This window comes from Mustelus asterias, unplaced genomic scaffold (assembly GCF_964213995.1).
Source record: "Mustelus asterias unplaced genomic scaffold, sMusAst1.hap1.1 HAP1_SCAFFOLD_4185, whole genome shotgun sequence".
Taxonomy (NCBI): domain Eukaryota; kingdom Metazoa; phylum Chordata; class Chondrichthyes; order Carcharhiniformes; family Triakidae; genus Mustelus; species Mustelus asterias.
In genome coordinates, this window is record NW_027594130.1 from 1 (window position 1) to 21637 (window position 21637).

A 21637-nucleotide genomic window follows, 5' to 3' on the forward strand; every position below is an offset into this window, starting at 1 on the left:
GGAAGGGGTGTAGGGGGTTGGAGGAGGTTACAGAGGTAGGGAGGGGGTGTAGGAGGTTACAGAGATAGGGAGGGGGTGTAGGGGGGCTGGAGGAGGTTACAGAGATAGGGAGGGGGTGTAGGGGGGGCTGGAGGAGGTTACAGAGATAGGGAGGGGGTGTAGGGGGTTGGAGGAGGTTACAGAGATAGGGAGGGGGTGTAGGGGGGCTGGACGAGGTTACAGAGATAGGGAGGAGGTGTAGGGGCTGGAGGAGGTTACAGAGATAGGGAGGGGGGTGTAGGGGTGGCTGGAGGAGGTTACAGAGATAGGGAGGGGGTGTAGGGGGCTGGAGGAGGTTACAGAGATAGGGAGGGGGTGTAGGGGCTGGAGGAGGTTACAGAGATAGGGAGGGGGTGTAGGGGGCTGGAGGAGGTTACAGAGATAGGGAGGGGGTGTAGGGGGCTGGAGGAGGTTACAGAGATAGGGAGGGGGTGTAGGGGGCTGGAGGAGGTTACAGAGATAGGGAGGGGGTGTAGGGGGGCTGGAGGAGGTTACAGAGATAGGGAGGGGGTGTCGGGGGCTGGGGGGGGTTACAGAGATAGGGAGGGGGTGTAGGGGGTTGGAGGAGGTTACAGAGATAGGGAGGGGGTGTAGGGGGGGCTGGAGGAGGTTACAGAGATAGGGAGGGGGTGTAGGGGGTTGGAGGAGGTTACAGAGATAGGGAGGGGGTGTAGGAGGTTACAGAGATAGGGAGGGGGTGTAGGGGGCTGGAGGAGGTTACAGAGATAGGGAGGGGGTGTAGGGGACTGGAGGAGGTTACAGAGATAGGGAGGTTGTGTAGGGGGGCTGGAGGAGGTTACAGAGATAGGGAGGGGGGTGTAGGGGGCTGGAGGAGGTTACAGAGATAGGGAGGGGGGTGTAGGGGGCTGGAGGAGGTTACAGAGATAGGGAGGGGGTGTAGGGGGGCTGGAGGAGGTTACAGAGATAGGGAGGGGGTGTAGGGGGGGCTGGAGGAGGTTACAGAGATAGGGAGGGGGTGTAGGGGGTTGGAGGAGGCTACAGAGATAGGGAGGGGGTGTAGGGGGGCTGGACGAGGTTACAGAGATAGGGAGGAGGTGTAGGGGCTGGAGGAGGTTACAGAGATAGGGAGGGGGTGTAGGGGGCTGGAGGGGGTTACAGAGATAGGGAGGGGGTGTAGGAGACAGTTTGCCTTCCAGTTGTTGCAGAGCAACACGGGTTTCTCTTGGAGGAGAGGGGGGTGATCTCAAGATCCCTGCCGTCACGGGGGTGATGCGGCCCGCGATGGTGGGGGAGCTTCCTCACTCCCTCTTCCCAGTAAGAAGTCTCACATTTCCAGGCTGAAGTCCAACAGGTTTATTTGCTAGCACGAGCTTTCGGAGCCCCAAGCTCCTTCACCAGGTTGATCAAATGCGAGGTTATTCACTTTGGAGGAAATAATAGCAAACTGGATTATTATCTAAATGGAAAGAGATTACAACATGCTGCTGTGCAGAGGGACCTGGGGGTCCTTGTGCATGAGACACAAAAACCCAGTCTGCAGGTGCAACAGGTGATCAAGAAGGCAAATGGGATGTTGGCCTATATCGCGAGGGGGGATAGAATATAAAAGCAGAGGTGTCTTGCTGCATCTGTACAGGGCATTGGTGAGGCCGCAGCTGGAATACTGTGTGCAGTGTTGGTCCCCTTATTTGCGGAAGGATATATTGGCCTTGGAGGGAGTGCAGAGAAGGTTCACCAGGTTGATACCAGAGATGAGGGGTGTTGATTATGAGGAGAGACTGAGCAGATTGGGTTTGTACTCGTTGGAGTTTAGAAGGCTGAGGGGTGATCTTATAGAGACCTATAAGATAATGAAGGGGCTGGATAGGGTGGAGGCGGAGAGATTCTTTCCACTTAGTAAGGAAGTTAAAACTAGAGGACACAGCCTCAAAATAAGGGGGGGGTCGGTTTAGGACAGAGTTGAGGAGGAACTTCTTCTCTCAGAGGGTGGTGAATCTCTGGAATTCTCTGCCCACTGAAGTGGTGGAGGCTTCCTCGTTGAATATGTTTAAATCACGGATAGATGGATTCCTGATCGGTAAGGGAATTAGGGGTTATCGGGATCAGGCGGGTAAGTGGTACTGATCCACTATCAGATCAGCCATGATCTTATTGAATGGCGGGGCAGGCTCGAGGTGCTAGATGGCCTACTCCTGCTCCTATTTCTTATGTTCTTATGTATCAGGTGACTGAGGAGTTCTGTTTAGAAACAGGGCATATAGAGACACAAACTCAATTTACAATATACTTGGTTGGAATGCGAGTCTTTACAGGTGATCAAGTCTTTACAGGTACAGACAATGTGAGTGGAGAGAGGGTTAAGCACAGGTTAAAGAGATGTGTATTGTCTCCAGACAGGACGGTTAGTGAGATTTTGCAAGCCCAGGCAAGTCGTGGGGGTTACAGATAGTGTGACATGAACCCCAAGATCCCGGTTGAGGCCGTCCTCGTGTGTGCGGAACTTGGCGATCAGCCGACCGTTCGGCTGCCAGATAAACCTGTTGGACTTTAAACCGGGCGTTGTGAGACTTCTCACCCCCCCAGTCCCAACGCCGGCGTCCCCACATCACGGCTCCCCTCTTCTCCCCCCCCCCCCCCCTGCAGGAGCCTGTCCCCGAACAAGCTGAAAGATGGGAAGATGAGAGTGAAGAAGGAGGAAGAGGATGAGGAGGAGGAGAGGACACGAAACAAGGTGGGTCACAGGCGGTCGGTTCCGGGGGTCACAGGCGGTCGGTTCCGGGGGTCACAGGCGGTCGGTTCCGGGGGTCACAGGCGGTCGATTCTGGGGGTCACAGGCGGTCGGTTCCGGGGGTCACAGGCGGTCGGTTCCGGGGGTCACAGGCGGTCAGTTCTGGGGGTCACAGGCGGTCGATTCTGGGGGTCACAGGCGGTCGATTCTGGGGGTCACAGGCGGTCGATTCTGGGGGTCACAGGCGATCGATTCTGGGGGTCACAGGCGGTCAGTTCTGGGGGTCACAGGCGGTCAGTTCTGGGGGTCACAGGCGGTCGATTCTGGGGTTCACAGGCGGTCAGTTCTGGGGGTCACAGGCGGTCGATTCTGGGGTTCACAGGCGGTCGATTCTGGGGTTCACAGGCGGTCGATTCTGGGGGTCACAGGCGTCGATTCTGGGGGTCACAGGCGTCGATTCTGGGGGTCACAGGCGTCGATTCTGGGGGTCACAGGCGGTCAATTCTGGGGGTCACAGGCGTCGATTCTGGGGGTCACAGGCGGTCGATTCTGGGGGTCACAGGCGGTCAATTCTGGGGTTCACACACGGTCGATTCTGGGGGTCACAGGCGGTCGATTCTGGGGGTCACAGGCGTCGATTCTGGGGGTCACAGGCGTCGATTCTGGGGGTCACAGGCGTCGATTCTGGGGGTCACAGGCGGTCGATTCTGGGGGTCACAGGCGGTCAGTTCTGGGGGTCACAGGCGGTCAGTTCTGGGGGTCACAGGCGGTCGATTCTGGGGTTCACAGGCGGTCAGTTCTGGGGGTCACAGGCGGTCGATTCTGGGGTTCACAGGCGGTCGATTCTGGGGTTCACAGGCGGTCGATTCTGGGGGTCACAGGCGTCGATTCTGGGGTTCACAGGCGGTCGATTCTGGGGTTCACAGGCGGTCGATTCTGGGGGTCACAGGCGGTCGATTCTGGGGGTCACAGGCGTCGATACTGGGGGTCACAGGCGGTCGGTTCCGGGGGTCACAGGCGGTCGGTTCCGGGGGTCACAGGCGGTCGGTTCCGGGGGTCACAGGCGTCGATTCTGGGGTTCACACACGGTCGATTCTGGGGGTCACAGGCGTCGATTCTGGGGTTCACACACGGTCGATTCTGGGGGTCACAGACGGTCGATTCTGGGGGTCACAGGCGGTCGATTCTGGGGGTCACAGGCGGTCGATTCTGGGGGTCACAGGCGGTCGATTCTGGGGGTCACAGGCGGTCGATTCTGGGGGTCACAGGCGGTCGATTCTGGGGGTCACAGGCGTCGATTCTGGGGTTCACAGGCGGTCGATTCTGGGGTTCACAGGCGGTCGATTCTGGGGGTCACAGGCGGTCGATTCTGGGGGTCACAGGCGGTCGGTTCCGGGGGTCACAGGCGGTCGGTTCCGGGGGTCACAGGCGGTCAGTTCTGGGGGTCACAGGCGGTCGATTCTGGGGGTCACAGGCGGTCGATTCTGGGGGTCACAGGCGGTCGATTCTGGGGGTCACAGGCGATCGATTCTGGGGGTCACAGGCGGTCAGTTCTGGGGGTCACAGGCGGTCAGTTCTGGGGGTCACAGGCGGTCGATTCTGGGGTTCACAGGCGGTCAGTTCTGGGGGTCACAGGCGGTCGATTCTGGGGTTCACAGGCGGTCGATTCTGGGGTTCACAGGCGGTCGATTCTGGGGGTCACAGGCGTCGATTCTGGGGGTCACAGGCGTCGATTCTGGGGGTCACAGGCGTCGATTCTGGGGGTCACAGGCGGTCAATTCTGGGGGTCACAGGCGTCGATTCTGGGGGTCACAGGCGGTCGATTCTGGGGGTCACAGGCGGTCAATTCTGGGGTTCACACACGGTCGATTCTGGGGGTCACAGGCGGTCGATTCTGGGGGTCACAGGCGTCGATTCTGGGGGTCACAGGCATCGATTCTGGGGGTCACAGGCGTCGATTCTGGGGGTCACAGGCGGTCGATTCTGGGGGTCACAGGCGGTCAGTTCTGGGGGTCACAGGCGGTCAGTTCTGGGGGTCACAGGCGGTCGATTCTGGGGTTCACAGGCGGTCAGTTCTGGGGGTCACAGGCGGTCGATTCTGGGGTTCACAGGCGGTCGATTCTGGGGTTCACAGGCGGTCGATTCTGGGGGTCACAGGCGTCGATTCTGGGGTTCACAGGCGGTCGATTCTGGGGTTCACAGGCGGTCGATTCTGGGGGTCACAGGCGGTCGATTCTGGGGGTCACAGGCGTCGATACTGGGGGTCACAGGCGGTCGGTTCCGGGGGTCACAGGCGGTCGGTTCCGGGGGTCACAGGCGGTCGGTTCCGGGGGTCACAGGCGGTCGGTTCCGGGGGTCACAGGCGGTCGGTTCCGGGGGTCACAGGCGGTCGGTTCCGGGGGTCACAGGCGTCGATTCTGGGGTTCACACACGGTCGATTCTGGGGGTCACAGGCGCCGATGATACAAAGATAGGTGGAGGGGCAGGTAGTATTGAGGAGGTGGGGAGGCTGCAGAAAGATTTAGACAGTTTAGGAGAGTGGTCCAAGAAGTGGCTGATGAAATTCAACGTGGGCAAGTGCGAGGTCGTACACTTTGGAAAAAAGAATAGAGGCATGGACTATTTTCTAAACGGTGACAAAATTCATAATGCTAAAGTGCAAAGGGACTTGGGAGTCCTAGTCCAGGATTCTCTAAAGGTAAACTTGCAGGTTGAGTCCGTAATTAAGAAAGCAAATGTAATGTTGTCATTTATCTCAAGAGGCTTGGAATACAAAAGCAGGGATGTACTTCTGAGGCTTTATAAAGCACTGGTTAGGCCCCATTTGGAGTACTGTGAGCAATTTTGGGCCCCACACCTCAGGAAGGACATACTGGCACTGGAGCGGGTCCAGCGGAGATTCACACGGATGATCCCAGGAATGGTAGGCCTGACATACGATGAACGTCTGAGGATCGTGGGATTATATTCATTGGAGTTTAGGAGGTTGAGGGGAGATCTGATAGAAACTTACAAGATAATGAACGGCTTAGATAGGATGGACGTAGGGAAGTTGTTTCCATTAACAGGGGAGACTAGGACGCGGGGGCACAGCCTTAGAATAAAAGGGAGTCACTTTAGAACAGAGATGAGGAGAAATTTCTTCAGCCAGAGAGTGGTGGGTCTGTGGAATTCATTGCCACAGAGGGCTGTGGAGGCCGAGACGTTGAGCGTCTTCAAGACAGAAATTGATAAATTCTTGATTTCTCGAGGAATTAAGGGCTATGGGGAGAGAGCGGGTAAATGGAGTTGAAATCAACCATGATTGAATGGTGGAGTGGACCCGATGGGCCGAATGGCCTTACTTCCGCTCCTATGTCTTATGGTCTTATGGTCTTATGGTTCACACACGGTCGATTCTGGGGGTCACAGACGGTCGATTCTGGGGGTCACAGGCGGTCGATTCTGGGGGTCACAGGCGGTCGATTCTGGGGGTCACAGGCGGTCGATTCTGGGGGTCACAGGCGGTCGATTCTGGGGGTCACAGGCGGTCGATTCTGGGGGTCACAGGCGTCGATTCTGGGGTTCACAGGCGGTCGATTCTGGGGTTCACAGGCGGTCGATTCTGGGGGTCACAGGCGGTCGATTCTGTGGGTCACAGGCGGTCGGTTCCGGGGGTCACAGGCGGTCGGTTCCGGGGGTCACAGGCGGTCGGTTCCGGGGGTCACAGGCGGTCGGTTCCGGGGGTCACAGGCGTCGATTCTGGGGTTCACACACGGTCGATTCTGGGGGTCACAGGCGTCGATTCTGGGGTTCACACACGGTCGATTCTGGGGGTCACAGACGGTCGATTCTGGGGGTCACAGGCGGTCGATTCTGGGGGTCACAGGCGGTCGATTCTGGGGGTCACAGGCGGTCGATTCTGGGGGTCACAGGCGGTCGATTCTGGGGGTCACAGGCGGTCGATTCCGGGGGTCACAGGCGGTCGATTCCGGGGGTCACAGGCGGTCGATTCCGGGGGTCACAGGCGGTCGATTCTGGGGGTCACAGGCGGTCGATTCTGGGGGTCACAGGCGGTCGATTCTGGGGGTCACAGGCGGTCGATTCTGGGGGTCACAGGCGGTCGATTCTGGGGGTCACAGGCGGTCAGTTCTGGGGTTCACAGACAGTCAATTCTGGGGTTCACAGACGGTCAGTTCTGGGGCGGAGGAGTGTGTGTGTGTTTGATTAGATTTATTATTGACACATGTATTGGGATACAGTGAAAAGTATTGTTTCTTGCACGCTATACAGACAAAGCATACCGTTCATAGAGAAGGAAAGGAGAGGGTGCAGAATGTAGTGTTACAGTCACAGCTCGGGGTGTAGAGAAAGATCAGATTAATGCGAGGTCGGTCCATTCAAAAGTCTGACGGCAGCAGCAGGGAAGAAGCTGTTCTTGAGTCGGTCGGTACGTGACCTCAGACTTTTGTATCTTTTTCCCCCGATGGAAGAAGGTGGAAGAGAGAATGTCCGGGGTGCGTTTGGGGGGGGTCCTTGATTATGCCGCTGCTTTTCCCCCCGAGGCAGCGGGAAGTGTAGACGGAGTCAATGGATGGGAGGCTGGTTTGCGTGATGGGACTGGGCTACATTCACGACCCTTTGTAGTTCCTTGCGGTCTTGGGCAGAGCAGGAGCCCCAGACCAAGCTGTGATACATCCGGGATGGATGCTTTCTATGGGGCATCTGTAAAAGTTGGTGAGAGTCGTAGCGGACATGCCGAATTTCCTTAGTCTCCTGAGAAAGTAGAGGTGTTGGTGGGGCTTTCTTAACTATAGTGTCGGCGTGGGGGGGACCAGGACAGGTTGTTGGTGATCTGGACACCTAAAAACTTGAAGCTCTCGACCCTTTCTACTTCATCCCCGTTGACGTAGACAGGAGCATGTTCTCCTCTACGCTTCCTGAAGCCGATGACAATCTCCTTGGTTTTGTTGACATTGAGGGAGAGATTATTGTTGCTGCACCAGTTCACCAGATTCTCGATCTCATTCCTGTTCTCTGTCTCGTCATTGTTTGAGATCCGACCCACTACGGTGGTGTCGTCAGCAAACTCGAAAATGGAGCTGTATGTGAATTTGGCCGCACAGTCATGGGGGCATAAGGAGTACAGTAGGGGGGCTGAGAACACAGCCTTGTGGGGCACCGGTGTTGAGGACGATCGTGGAGGGGGTGTTGTTGCCTATCCTTACCGATTGTGCTCTGTAAGTTAGGAAGTTCAGGATCCAGTCGCAGAGGTGTGTGTGTGTGTGCGATATCGCTGGCTGTGTGCGTGTGTACGACTGGTGCTAGGCTCACACGACTGCCTGTGGCGGAGGAGCGTGGACACCTGGCTGTGAGCGTGTCTGTATCTCTGTTTGCGCTAGGCCGCACGGGCGGGCGGGCGCGCGAGCGGCCTCTGCACGTATCACAATGGGAGTGCCTGAACCTATCTGCGGGGCGCGTCTCGGTGCGTGCTGCGTCTCCGCATGTACATTTGTGTTTGTGAATTCGCGCACCAGTTTGCGTGCGCCTGTGCGCCTGTGTCTGTGCGCCTGTGTCTGTGCGCCTGTGTCTGTGCGCCTGTGTCTGTGCGCCTGTGTCTGTGCGCCTGTGTCTGTGCGCCTGTGTCTGTGCGCCTGTGTCTGTGCGCCTGTGTCTGTGCGCCTGTGTCTGTGCGCCTGTGTCTGTGCGCCTGTGTCTGTGCGCCTGTGTCTGTGCGCCTGTGTCTGTGCGCCTGTGTCTGTGCGAGCGGCCTCTGCACGTATCACAATGGCAGTGCCTGAATCTATCTGTGGGGCGCGTCTCTGTGCGTGCTGTGTCTCCGCATGTACATTTGTGTTTGTGAATTCGCGCACCAGTTTGCGTGCGTCTGTGTCTGTGCGTCTGTGTCTGTGCGTCTGTGTCTGTGCGTCTGTGTCTGTGTCTGTGCGTCTGTGTCTGTGCGTCTGTGTCTGTGCGTCGGTCGGTGGGCGGGGGGGTGGTTATTGGACAGATTGGTTAAGAAACCTCAGCACTGTCCCGTAGAATATAAAAGCAGAGATGTCTTGCTGCATCTGTACAGGGCATTGGTGAGGCCGCAGCTGGAATACTGTGTGCAGTATTGGTCCCCTTATTTGCGGAAGGATATATTGGCCTTGGAGGGAGTGCAGAGAAGGTTCACCAGGTTGATACCGGAGATGAGGGGGTGTTGATTATGAGGAGAGACTGAGCAGATTGGGTTTGTACTCGTTGGAATTTAGAAGGCTGAGGGGGGGATCTTATAGAGACCTATAAGATAATGAAGGGGCTGGATAGGGTAGAGGTGGAGAGATTCTTTCCACTTAGAAAGGAAGCTAGAACTAGAGGGCACAGCCTCAAAATAAAGGGGGGGTCGGTTTAGGACAGAGTTGAGGAGGAACTTCTTCTCTCAGAGGGTGGTGAATCTCTGGAATTCTCTGAAGTGGTGGAGGCTTCCTCGTTGAATGTGTTTAAATCACGGATGGATGGATTCCTGATCGGTAAGGGAATTAGGGGTGATAGGGATCAGGCGGGTAAGTGGAACTGATCCACTTCAGATCGGCCATGATCTTATTGAATGGCGGGGCAGGCTCGAGGGGCCGGATGGCCTACTCCTGCTCCTAGATCTTATGTGCTTATGTTCACCCTGACTCTCTCATCTCTCCACAGGTCCAGCCCCTGTCCCTGGAGGAACTCCTGGCAAAGAAGAAGGCCGCTGAGGTGGCAGAGTCCAAGGTAGCGGTGTCTGCCGTGCACGGACCCGGGTTCCAATCCCCTCACCCGGCGGGGGGGCGGGGGGGGGGGGGGGGATCTCGGGTCGACAAAACCTGGGGTTGAAAGCGAGTCTGGGTGGATGGAGAAAATTGTCACCCGTTGCCTTTTTGGAATGAACCCACCTCGTTCGCTGACACCCAGTCAGGGAAGGACATAGGAACAGAGAGGATAGGAGCAGGAGGAGGCCATTCGGCCCTTCGAGGCTGCTCTCCCCCATCCATCACCGTCACGGCTGATCATCCAACCCCAACAGCCTAATCCTGCTTTCCCCCTTTGATCCCCGTTCGCCCCCCAAGTGCGACACCCAGCCCCCTCTGCAATACATTCAATGTTTTGGCGTCAACTCCTTCCTGTGGGAATGAACTCCACAGGCTCTCCGGGTGAAGAAATATCTCCCCACCTCCGTCCTAAATGGTCTCCCCCCAATCCTCAGACTGTGACCCCCCTGGTTCTGGACTCCCCCCCCCACCATCGGGAACATCCTCCCTGCATCTACCCTGTCCAGTCCTGTTAGAATTTTATAAGTCTCTATGAGATCCCCCCCCTCATACGTCTGAACTCCAGTGGAAACAATCCTAACCTCATCAATCTCTCCTCATACATCAGTCCCCAGGAATCAGCCTGGTAAACCTTCGCTGCGCTCCCTCGAGAGCAAGAACATCCTTCCTCAGAAAAGGAGACCAGAACTGCTCACAATACTCTCGGTGTGGCCTCACCAAGGCCCTGTGTAATTGCAACAACACATCCCTCTGCTCCTGTACTCCAAACCTCTTGCAATGAAGGCCAACATACCTTCTTCACCGCCTGCTGCACCTCAGCGACTGGTGCACAAGGACACCCAGGTCCCTCTGCACACTCCCCCTCTCCCAATTTACACCCATCTGCCGTCCTTACACGGTCTATAGAACATAGAAAAACTACAGCACAAACAGGCCCTACGGCCCACAAGTTGTGCCGAACACATCCCTACCTTCTAGACCTACCTATAACCCTCCATCCTATTACGCTCCATGTACTCATACAGGAGTCTCTTAAAAGACCCTATTGAGTTCGCCTCCGCCACCACTGACGGCAGCCGATTCCACTCGCCCACCACCCTCTGTGTGAAAAACTTACCCCTAACATTTCCCCTGTCCCTACCCCCCAGCACCTTAAACCTGTGTCCTCTCGTAGCAGACATTTCCACCCTGGGAAAAAGCCTCTGAGAGTCCACCCGATCTATGCCTCTCAACATCTTATACACCTCTATTAGGTCTCCTCTCATCCTACGTCTCTCCAAGGAGAAAAGACCGAGCTCCCTCAGCCTATCCTCATAAGGCATGCCACTCAATCCAGGCAACATCCTTGTAAATCTCCTCTGCACCCTTTCAACTTTTCCACATCCTTCCTGTAATGAGGCGACCAGAACTGAGCACAGTACTCCAAGTGGGGTCTGACGAGGGTCTTATATAGCTGCATCATTATCTCCCAACTCCTAAACTCAATCCCTGTCTATCCTGCACGTGACTCCAGACCCCTCACACCTACCCACCCCCACGCACCCACACCCACGCACAGCGCCATGTGGTCAACTGTCCCCCCCACACCCCGTCTCCCAAACGGCCAAGCAAGATTCAGTCTAATCATAGAATCCTACAGGGCAGAAGGAGGCCATTTGGCTCATCGACAATCCCACCCAGACCCCATCCCTACAACCCCATGCCTTCGCCCCAGTCAGTCCCCCTGACACTAAGGGGGCAATTTAGCATCACCAATCCCACCCTAACCAGCCCCGTCTTTCGGACTGCGGGAGGAAACCGGAGCACCCGGAGGAAACCCACGCAGACACGGGGAGAACGCGCAGACTCCGCACAGACAGTGACCCCCCCCCCCCCCCCGAGCCGGGAATCGAACCCGGGTCCCTGGCGCTGTGAGGCAGCAGCGCCAACCCGCTGTGCCACCGATAAAGAATGAGCTACCAAGTGCGGGCCCAGCCCAGCGATTACCCCCGTTCCCCCCCCCGCCCCCCCCCACATACCCTTGAAAGAAAAGGGTGGGGGGGGGCGGTAGGGAGGGGATCATTAGTTCTCTGCCTCGGCCGATCAGTTGAACGCCCGCGCTCTCCGACCAATCGATGCCCCTTTTTTCTCGTGCAGCCCGCTCTGAAAAATTGGACACTCTTGCCATTGTCCTGATGAGTGCCAGTGGAGAAACTTCGGCAACGCTTGTATTTTTTTGTCACCACCGCACGGCGACACGAACACAACCCACTGAAGATGATCGGGCCGGTTTGCGTCACGGCTCTCTGACACTCGTTCAAACACCTCGCGCTCACCAGCCCCTGGAAACAGAAGGAATATGTACAAGTCTCGCGCCTTCATATTAATGAGGCGGGAGTTTGCGTCGGAGGGTGGGGGACGGAGGGTGGGGCGGGGGGGGGGGGGGGGGGCTATACTTCCTGTGGCTTCAAGAGAACCAATCAGAGTTCACTTGGCAACCCCAACAAGCACCCTTTTCCCCCCCCCCCCTTCCGTTGCTGATCCGTCTGAAACTTGGCAATCTTGCCTCAGTCCTGTTGAGTGCAAGGCAGAAAGCTTTGACTGCACATCTCTTTCTTGAGTTTTGAAAGGGGACGCGCGGTGTGACACCACCACCCCCCTCCTCCCACCCCCCCCACCCTGTTGAGTGCAGAGCAGAAAACTTTGACAGCATGTCTCTTGAGTTTTGAAAGGAAGCTTACAGTTTGACAACACCTTTCTGTCTCTCTCTGTCTCTCTGTCCCTCTCTCTCTCTCTGTCTCGCTCTCTATGTCCCTCTCTCGCTCTCTGTGTCCCTCTCCCTCTCTCTCTGTCCCTCTCTCTCTCTGTCCCTCTCTCTCTCTCTGTCCCTCTCTCTCTCTCTCTGTCCCTCTCTCTCTCTCTCTGTCCCTCTCTCTCTCTCTCTCTGTCCCTCTCTCTCTCTCTCTGTCCCTCTCTCTCTCTCTCTGTCCCTCTCTCTCTCTCTCTGTCCCTCTCTCTCTCTCTCTGTCCCTCTCTCTCTCTCTCTGTCCCTCTCTCTCTCTCTCTGTCCCTCTCTCTCTCTCTCTGTCCCTCTCTCTCTCTCTCTCTGTCCCTCTCTCTGCCTCCCCCCCTCTCTCTCTCTGCCTCAACCTCTCTCTCTGTCTCTCTCTCTGCCTCCCCCCCTCTCTCTCTCTCTGCCTCACCCTCTCTCACCCTCTCTCTCTCTCTCTGTCCCTCTCTCTCTCTCTGTCTGCCTCACCCTCTCTCACCCTCTCTCTCTCTCTCTCTCTCCCTCCAGCCCAAGTTCCTCTCCAAGGCGGAGCGGGAAGCAGAGGCGCTGCGACGGAGGGCGCAGGAGGTGGATGAACGCAGGCGGGTTCAGGAGGACGAGAGGAAAAAGCAGAAGTTGTTCCAGGAGTTGGGCAGGAAGATGCTGGGTACGCGAGCGAGGGGGCGGGGGTGCGGCGCGTGGGGGGGTGCACCGCGTGGGCTGCGGGGGGGTGGGTGGGGTTCCCTGAGCCTCCTGTGCAGCCGCGGAGAGTGTGACAGGACCCGGAGGTTGCCTGTGGCGTTGAGACTCCGGTGGTCGTCCCCATTTCCTTCCCCTCCCCCTTGTTCCCCAACAACCAGCCCAACTGCATTCATTCGGTACCGTCTCTGGCAGCGAGCTCTGCGATCCAGTCATTCAAGGCGATAGACATTTACAGCATGGAAACAGGCCCTTCGGCCCAACTTGTCCATACCGCCCCTTTTGTTTAAACCCCTAAGCTAGTCCCAATTGCCCGTGTTTGCCCCATATCCCTCTATACCCATCGTACCCATGTAACTGTCTAAACGCTTTTTAAAAGACAAAATTGTACCCGCCTCTACTACTGCCTCTGGCAGCTCGTTCCAGACACTCACCACCCTCTGTGTGAAAAAATTGCCCCCTCTGGACCCTTCTGTATCTCTCCCCTCTCACCTTAAACCTACACCCTCTAGTTTTAGACTCCCCTACCTTTGGGAAAAGATGTTGACTATCTAGCTGATCTGTGCCCCTCATTATTTTATAGACCTCTATAAGATCACCCCTCAGCCTCCTACGCTCCAGAGAAAAAAGTCCCAGTCTATCCAGCCTCTCCTTATAACTCAATCCATCAAGTCCCGGGAGCATCCCAGTAAATCTTTTCTGCACTCTTTCTAGTTTAATAATATCCTTTCTATAATAGGGTGACCAGAACTGTACACAGTATTCCAAGTGTGGCCTTACCAATAGGGAAGGAGTGTAGGGGGGCTGGAGGAGGTTACAGAGATAGGGAGGGGGTGTAGGGGGGCTGGAGGAGGTTACAGAGATAGGGAGGGGGTGTAGGGGGCTGGAGGAGGTTACAGAGATGGGGAGGGGGGTGTAGGGGGCTGGAGGAGGTTACAGAGATAGGGAGGGGGTGTAGGGGGCTGGAGGAGGTTACAGAGATAGGGAGGGGGTGTAGGGGGGGCTGGAGGAGGTTACAGAGATAGGGAGGGGGTGTAGGGGGGCTGGAGGAGGTTACAGAGATAGGGAGGGGGGGCTGGAGGAGGTTACAGAGATAGGGAGGGGGTGTAGGGGAGCTGGAGGAGGTTACAGAGATAGGGAGGGGGTGTAGGTGGGGCTGGAGGAGGTTACAGAGATAGGGAGGGGGTGTAGGGGGGGCTGGAGGAGGTTCCAGAGATAGGGAGGGGGTGTAGGGACTGGAGGAGGTTACAGAGATAGGGAGGGGGTGTAGAGGACTGGAGGAGGTTACAGAGATAGGGAGGGGGTGTAGGGGGGGCTGGAGGAGGTGACAGAGGTAGGGAGGGAGTGTAGGGGGTGGAGGGCGTTACAGAGATAGGGAGTGGGTGTCGGGGGCTGGAGGAGGTTACAGAAATAGGGAGGGGGTGTAGGGGGCTGGAGGAGGTTACAGAGAGAGGGAGGGGGTGTAGGGGGGCTAGAGGAGGTTACAGAAATAGGGAGGGGGTGTTGGGGGAGCTGGAGGAGGCTACAGAGATAGGGAGGGGTGTAGGGGAGCTGGAGGAGGTTACAGAGATAGGGAGAGGGTGTGGGGGGGCGGGAGGAGGTTACAGAGATAGGGAGGGGGGTGTAGGGGGCTGGAGGAGGTTACAGAGATAGGGAGGGGGTGTAGGGGGCTGGAGGAGGTTACAGAGATGGGGAGGGGGTGTAGGGGGGCTGGAGGAGGTTACAGAGATAGGGAGGGTGTGTAGGGGGCTGGAGGAGGTTACAGAGATAGGGAGGAGGTGTAGGGGCTGGAGGAGGTTACAGAGATAGGGAGGGGGTGTAGGGGGCTGGAGGAGGTTACAGAGATAGGGAGGGGGTGTAGGGGGGGCGGGAGGAGGTTACAGAGATAGGGAGAGGGTGTAGGGGGGCTGGAGGAAGTTACAGAGATAGGGAGGGGGTGTAGGTGGGGCTGGAGGAGGTTACAGAGATAGGGAGGGGGTGTAGGGGGGGCTGGAGGAGGTTCCAGAGATAGGGAGGGGGTGTAGGGACTGGAGGAGGTTACAGAGATAGGGAGGGGGTGTAGAGGACTGGAGGAGGTTACAGAGATAGGGAGGGGGTGTAGGGGGGGCTGGAGGAGGTGACAGAGGTAGGGAGGGAGTGTAGGGGGTGGAGGGCGTTACAGAGATAGGGAGTGGGTGTCGGGGGCTGGAGGAGGTTACAGAAATAGGGAGGGGGTGTAGGGGGCTGGAGGAGGTTACAGAGAGAGGGAGGGGGTGTAGGGGGGCTAGAGGAGGTTACAGAAATAGGGAGGGGGTGTTGGGGGAGCTGGAGGAGGCTACAGAGATAGGGAGGGGTGTAGGGGAGCTGGAGGAGGTTACAGAGATAGGGAGAGGGTGTGGGGGGGCGGGAGGAGGTTACAGAGATAGGGAGGGGGGTGTAGGGGGCTGGAGGAGGTTACAGAGATAGGGAGAGGGTGTGGGGGGGCGGGAGGAGGTTACAGAGATAGGGAGGGGGGTGTAGGGGGCTGGAGGAGGTTACAGAGATAGGGAGGGGGTGTAGGGGGCTGGAGGAGGTTACAGAGATGGGGAGGGGGTGTAGGGGGGCTGGAGGAGGTTACAGAGATAGGGAGGGTGTGTAGGGGGCTGGAGGAGGTTACAGAGATAGGGAGGAGGTGTAGGGGGCTGGAGGAGGTTACAGAGATAGGGAGGGGGTGTAGGGGGCTGGAGGAGGTTACAGAGATAGGGAGGGGGTGTAGGGGGGCGGGAGGAGGTTACAGAGATAGGGAGAGGGTGTAGGGGGGCTGGAGGAAGTTACAGAGATAGGGAGGGGGTGTAGGGGGCTGGAGGAGGTTACAGAGATAGGGAGGGAGTGTGGGGGGGCTGGAGGAGGTTACAGAGATAGGGAGGGAGTGTGGGGGGGCTGGAGGAGGTTACAGAGATAGGGAGGGGGTTTAGGGGGCTGGAGGAGGTTACAGAGATAGGGAGGGGGTGTAGGGGGCTGGAGGAGGTTACAGAGATAGGGAGGGGGTGTAGGGGGGCTGGAGGAGGTTACAGAGATAGGGAGGGGGTGTAGGGGGGCTGGAGGAGGTTACAGAGATAGGGAGGGGGTGTAGGGGGGCTGGAGGAGGTTACAGAGATAGGGAGGGGGTGTAGGGGGCTGGAGGAGGTTACAGAGATAGGGAGGGAGTGTGGGGGGGCTGGAGGAGGTTACAGAGATAGGGAGGGAGTGTGGGGGGGCTGGAGGAGGTTACAGAGATAGGGAGGGGGTTTAGGGGGGCTGGAGGAGGTTACAGAGATAGGGAGGGGGTGTGGGGGGGCTGGAGGAGGTTACAGAGATAGGGAGGGGGTGAGTAGGGGGGCTGGAGGAGGATTACAGAGATAGGGAGGGGGTGTAGGGGGAGCTGGAGGAGGTACAGAGATAGGGAGGGGGTGTGTAGGGTGGCTGGAGGAGGTTACAGAGATAGGGAGGGGGTGTAGGGGGGCTGGAGGAGGTTACAGAGATAGGGAGGGGGTGTAGGGGGCTGGAGGAGGTTACAGAGATAGGGAGGGGGTGTAGGGGGAGCTGGAGGAGGTTACAGAGATAGGGAGGGGGTGTAGGGGGGCTGGAGGAGGTTACAGAGATAGGGAGGGGGTGTAGGGGGGCTGGAGGAGGTTACAGAGATAGGGATGGGGTGTAGGGGGGCTGGAGGAGGTTACAGAGATAGGGAGGGGGTGTAGGGGGGCTGGAGGAGGTTACAGGGGGAGAGCTGTGAGTTGGGGGCACTGGTTTGGGGCTTGGTCGTGAGTTGAGTCAAGAGGTAGGAAGTGGTGGTGTTTCATCATCCTGTTTCCCGCTTTGCCCTCCCTCCCTCCCTAAGGAGAACAGCTCCCCCTCTTCCCCCCCGTCCCCACCTCCTGTTGTCCCACGTCCTTCTACCCCCCCCCCCCCCCCCCGGGGACTCTTCCGGTGTAAGTCGGCCTTGGTCGCGAGTTGGGGCTCGGGGTAGGAAGTCGAGGGTCGGTGACCGTCCCGTTTCTCACTCTGTTTCCCGCCCCCCCCCCCCCCCCCCCCTCCCTCCCCCCCCCCCCCTCGTGTCCCGCTCTGCAGAGGACCCTCAGGAACGGGAGAGGAGGGAGCGGAGAGAGAGGATCGAGCGGGAGAATCAGAACAACGATGAGGAAGGGGGCCGGCTGAAGATGCGTGAGGAGAAAGACAAGACCAAGGAGCTGCAGGCCATCAAGGTACGGCGACACGGGAAACCCCCCCCCCCCCCCCCCCTTCTCTCCCCCACCGCCCATCCAAACCCGCCCCACGGACCCCGGGCGGGCGAGGGGAGGGGGGTACATCCAGACCCCCGCCTCGCCTCCGCGGTCCATACAACCATATGGTCCTTGGAGAGCTTCAAGTTTCTAGGTGTCCCAGATCACCAACAACCTGTCCTGGTCCCCCCCACGCCGACACTATAGAACATTACAGCGCAGTACAGGCCCTTCGGCCCTCGATGTTGCGCCGACCAGTGAAACCAATCTGAAGCCCCTCTAACCAACACTATTCCAATATCATCCATATTAGAGTATAAAAGCTGGAGTCTGATGATGCAGCTGTATAGAACGCTGGTTAGGCCACATTTGGAGTACTGCGTCCAGTTCTGGTCGCCGCACTACCAGAAGGACGTGGAGGCGTTGGAGAGAGTGCAGAGAAGGTTTACCAGGATGTTGCCTGGTATGGAGGGTCTTAGCTATGAGGAGAGATTGGGTAAACTGGGGTTGTTCTCCCTGGAAAGACGGAGAATGAGGGGAGATCTCATAGAGGTGTACAAGATTATGAAGGGGATGGATAGGGTGAACAGTGGGAAGCTTTTTCCCAGGTCGGAGGTGACGATCACGAGGGGTCACGGGCTCAAGCTGAGAGGGGCGAAGTATAACTCAGACATCAGAGGGATGTTTTTTTACACAGAGGGTGGTGGGGGCCTGGAATGCGCTGCCAAGTAGGGTGGTGGAGGCAGGCACGCTGACATCGTTTAAGACTTACCCGGATAGTCACATGAGCAGCCTGGGAATGGAGGGATACAAACGATTGGTCTAGTTGGACCAAGGAGCGGCACAGGCTTGGAGGGCCGAAGGGCCTGTTTCCTGTGCTGTACTGTTCTTTGTTCTTTGTTCTTTATATGTTTATCCAATGACCATTTGAACGCTCTTAATGTTGACGAGTCCACCACTGTTGCAGGCAGGGCATTCCACGCCCTTACTACTCTCTGAGTGAAGAACCTACCTCTAACATCTGTCCTATATCTCTCACCCCTCAATTTAAAGCTATGTCCCCTCGTGCTAGCCGTCACCATCCGAGGAAAAAGGCTCTCACTATCCACCCTATCTAATCCTATCTGATCATCTTGTATGCCTCTATTAAGTCACCTCTCAACCTTCTTCTCTCTAACGAAAACAGCCTCAAGTCCCTCAGCCTTTCCTCATAAGACCTTCCCGCCATACCAGGCAACATCCCGGTAAATCTCCTCTGCACCCTTTCCAACGCTTCCACATCCTTCCTATAATGCGGCGACCAGAACTGTACGCAATACTCCAAATGTACTCTATGAACAGTACGCTTTGTCGGTATAGCGCGTAAGAAGAGTTGATTGCCTCATGGTATTATTAGCCGACCCTATAGTTAAGAAAGCCCCACCAACGCCTCTACTTTCTCAGGAGGCTAAGGAAAGCCGGAGTTTAATCCGGATAAATGTGAAGTGATGCATTTTGGAAGAAATAATGTAGGGAGGAGTTGTACAATAAATGGCAGAGTCATCAGGAGTGTAGAAACACAGAGGGACCTGGGTGTGCAAGTCCACAAATCCTTGAAGGTGGCAACACAGGTGGAGAAGGTGGTGAAGAAGGCATATGGTACGCTTGCCTTTATAGGACGGGGTATAGAGTATAAAAGCTGGAGTCTGATGATGCAGCTGTATAGAACGCTGGTTAGGCCACATTTGGAGTACTGCGTCCAGTTCTGGTCGCCGCACTACCAGAAGGACGTGGAGGCGTTGGAGAGAGTGCAGAGAAGGTTTACCAGGATGTTGCCTGGTATGGAGGGTCTTAGCTATGAGGAGAGATTGGGTAGACTGGGGTTGTTCTCCCTGGAAAGACGGAGGATGAGGGGAGATCTAATAGAGGTGTACAAGATTATGAAGGGGATGGATAGGGTGAACAGTGGGAAGCTTTTTCCCAGGTCGGAGGTGACGATCACGAGGGGTCACGGGCTCAAGCTGAGAGGGGCGAAGTATAACTCGGATATCAGAGGGACGTTTTTTACACAGAGGGTGGTGGGGGCCTGGAATGCGCAGCCAAGTAGGGTGGTGGAGGCAGGCACACTGACATCGTTTAAGACTTACCTGGGTAGTCACATGAGCAGCCTGGGAATGGAGGGATACAAACGATTGGTCTAGTTGGACCAAGGAGCGGCACAGGCTTGGAGGGCCGAAGGGCCTGTTTCCTGTGCTGTACTGTTCTTTGTTCTTTGTTCTTTATATGTTTATCCAATGACCATTTGAACGCTCTTAATGTTGACGAGTCCACTACTGTTGCAGGCAGGGCATTCCACGCCCTTACTACTCTCTGAGTAAAGAACCTACCTCTAACATCTGTCCTATATCTCTCACCCCTCAATTTAAAGCTATGTCCCCTCGTGCTAGCCAACACCATCCGAGGAAAAAGGCTCTCACTATCCACCCTGTCTAATCCTATCTGATCATCTTGTATGCCTCTATTAAGTCACCTCTTAACCTTCTTCTCTCTAACGAAAACAGCCTCAAGTCCCTCAGCCTTTCCTCATAAAACCTTCCCACCATACCAGGCAACATCCTGGTAAATCTCCTCTGCACCCTTTCCAACGCTTCCACATCCTTCCTCTAACGCGGCGAGCAGAACTGTACGTATAGTTAAGAAAGCCCCACCAACGCCTCTACTTTCTCAGGAGGCTAAGGAAATTTGGAATGTCCGCATTCAAATGGTTATTGGATAAACATATGGATGATATTGGAATAGTGTAGGTTAGAGGGGGCTTTAGATTGGTTCCACTGCTCGACGCAACATCGAGGGCCGAAGGGCCCGTACTGCGCTGTAATGTTCTATACAACTCTCTCCAACTTTTACAGATGCCCCATAGAAAGCATCCTTCCCGGGTGTATCACAGCTCGGTCTGGGGCTCCTGCTCTGCCCAAGACCGCAAGGAACTACAAAGGGTCGTGTGTGTGTGAATGTAGCCCAGTCCCATCACGCAAACCAGCCTCCCATCCATTGGACTCCGTCTACACTTCCCGCTGCCTCGGGGGGGGGGGGGAAAAAGCAGCCGGCATAATCAAGGACCCCCCAACACGCCCCGGACATTCTCTCTTCCACCTTCTTCCGTCGGGGGAAAAAGATACAAAAGTCTGAGGTCACGTACCGACCGACTCAAGAACAGCTTCTTCCCTGCTGCTGCTGTCAGACTTTTGAATGGACCGACCTCGCATTAAGTTGATCTTTCTCTACACCCCTAGCTGTGACTGTAACACTACATTCTGCACCCTCTCCTTTCCTTCTCTATGAACGGTATGCTTTGTCTGTACAGCGCGCAAGAAACAATACTTTTCACTGTATCCCAGTACATGGAACAATAATAAATCAAATCTAATAAGAGATAGGTTTTCTGGGTTGGTCATCTTGAGTTGGGGGGGGTGTGTTGGAGCTCGCAAGGCGCGGACCCCGCAGCGGGCGGGTGGGTGGGTGAGGGGCAGGGCAGCAGGCCGAGGTTAGGGCGAGGTCGCAGAGTAGAGCCCGTGCTGAGTGGGATCTTGCTGTGTACCACAGGAGCGCTACCTGGGCGGGGTGAAGAAGCGGCGGCGGACCAGACATCTCAACGACAGGAAGTTCGTCTTCGAGTGGGACGCGTCGGAGGACACCTCGTTGGATTACAACCCCCTGTGAGTATAGACCACCCCTCCAGCGAGTGGGACCCTCCCCCCCAATCTCCCCCTGTACAGTTAACCTCCCCAGGGAGTGGGACCCTCCCCCTATCTCCCCCTGTACAGTTAACCTCCCCAGGGAGTGGGACCCTCCCCCAATCTCCCCCTGTACAGTTAACCTCCCCAGGGAGTGGGACCCTCCCCCTATCTCCCCCTGTACAGTTAACTTCCCCAGGGAGAGGGACCCTCCCCCAATCTCCTCCTGTACAGTTAACCTCTCCAGGGAGTGGGACCCTCCCCCCAATCTCCCCTGTACAGTTAACCTCTCCAGGGAGTGCAACTCTCCCCCCTATCTCCCCCTGTACAGTTAACCCCCCCCCAGGGAGTGAGACCCTCCTCCACTCTCCCTCTGTGAGTACGGTTAACCTCCCCGGAGAGTGGGACCCTCCCGCCAATCTCCCTCTGGACAGTCAACCTCCCCGGGGACTGGGACCCTTCCCCAAATCTCGCCCTGTGAGTATAGACCACCTCCCTGGGGAGTGGGACCCTCCCCCAATCTCCCCCTGTACAGTTAACCTCCCCGGGGAGTGAGACCCCCCCCAATCTCTTCCTGTGAGTACAGACCACTGCCCCGGGGAGTGGGATCCTCCCCCAATCTCCCTCTGTACAGTTAACCTCCCCGGGGAGTGGGACCCTCCCCCAATCTCCCCCTGTGAGTACAGACCACCTCCCCGGGGAGTGGGACCCTCCGCATCCCCCCCTCGTCTCCCCCCCACCTCCCCCAGTAACGTGGGGTTTCC

The 21637-nt window shown here is 56.9% G+C and overlaps 1 protein-coding gene across 1 annotated transcript; it reads left to right on the forward strand.

Annotated features, from left to right (window-relative positions):
- Positions 1–2643: 2643 nt before the first annotated feature.
- Positions 2644–20855, forward strand: ddx23 (DEAD (Asp-Glu-Ala-Asp) box polypeptide 23; the record flags this gene model as incomplete). The annotated part of the gene is made up of 5 exons (XM_078208676.1): positions 2644–2731; positions 9392–9457; positions 12773–12911; positions 17009–17142; positions 20743–20855. Coding segments are annotated over 5 exons (540 nt in total), but the record flags the coding sequence as incomplete, so codon positions are not given.
- Positions 20856–21637: the final 782 nt, after the last annotated feature.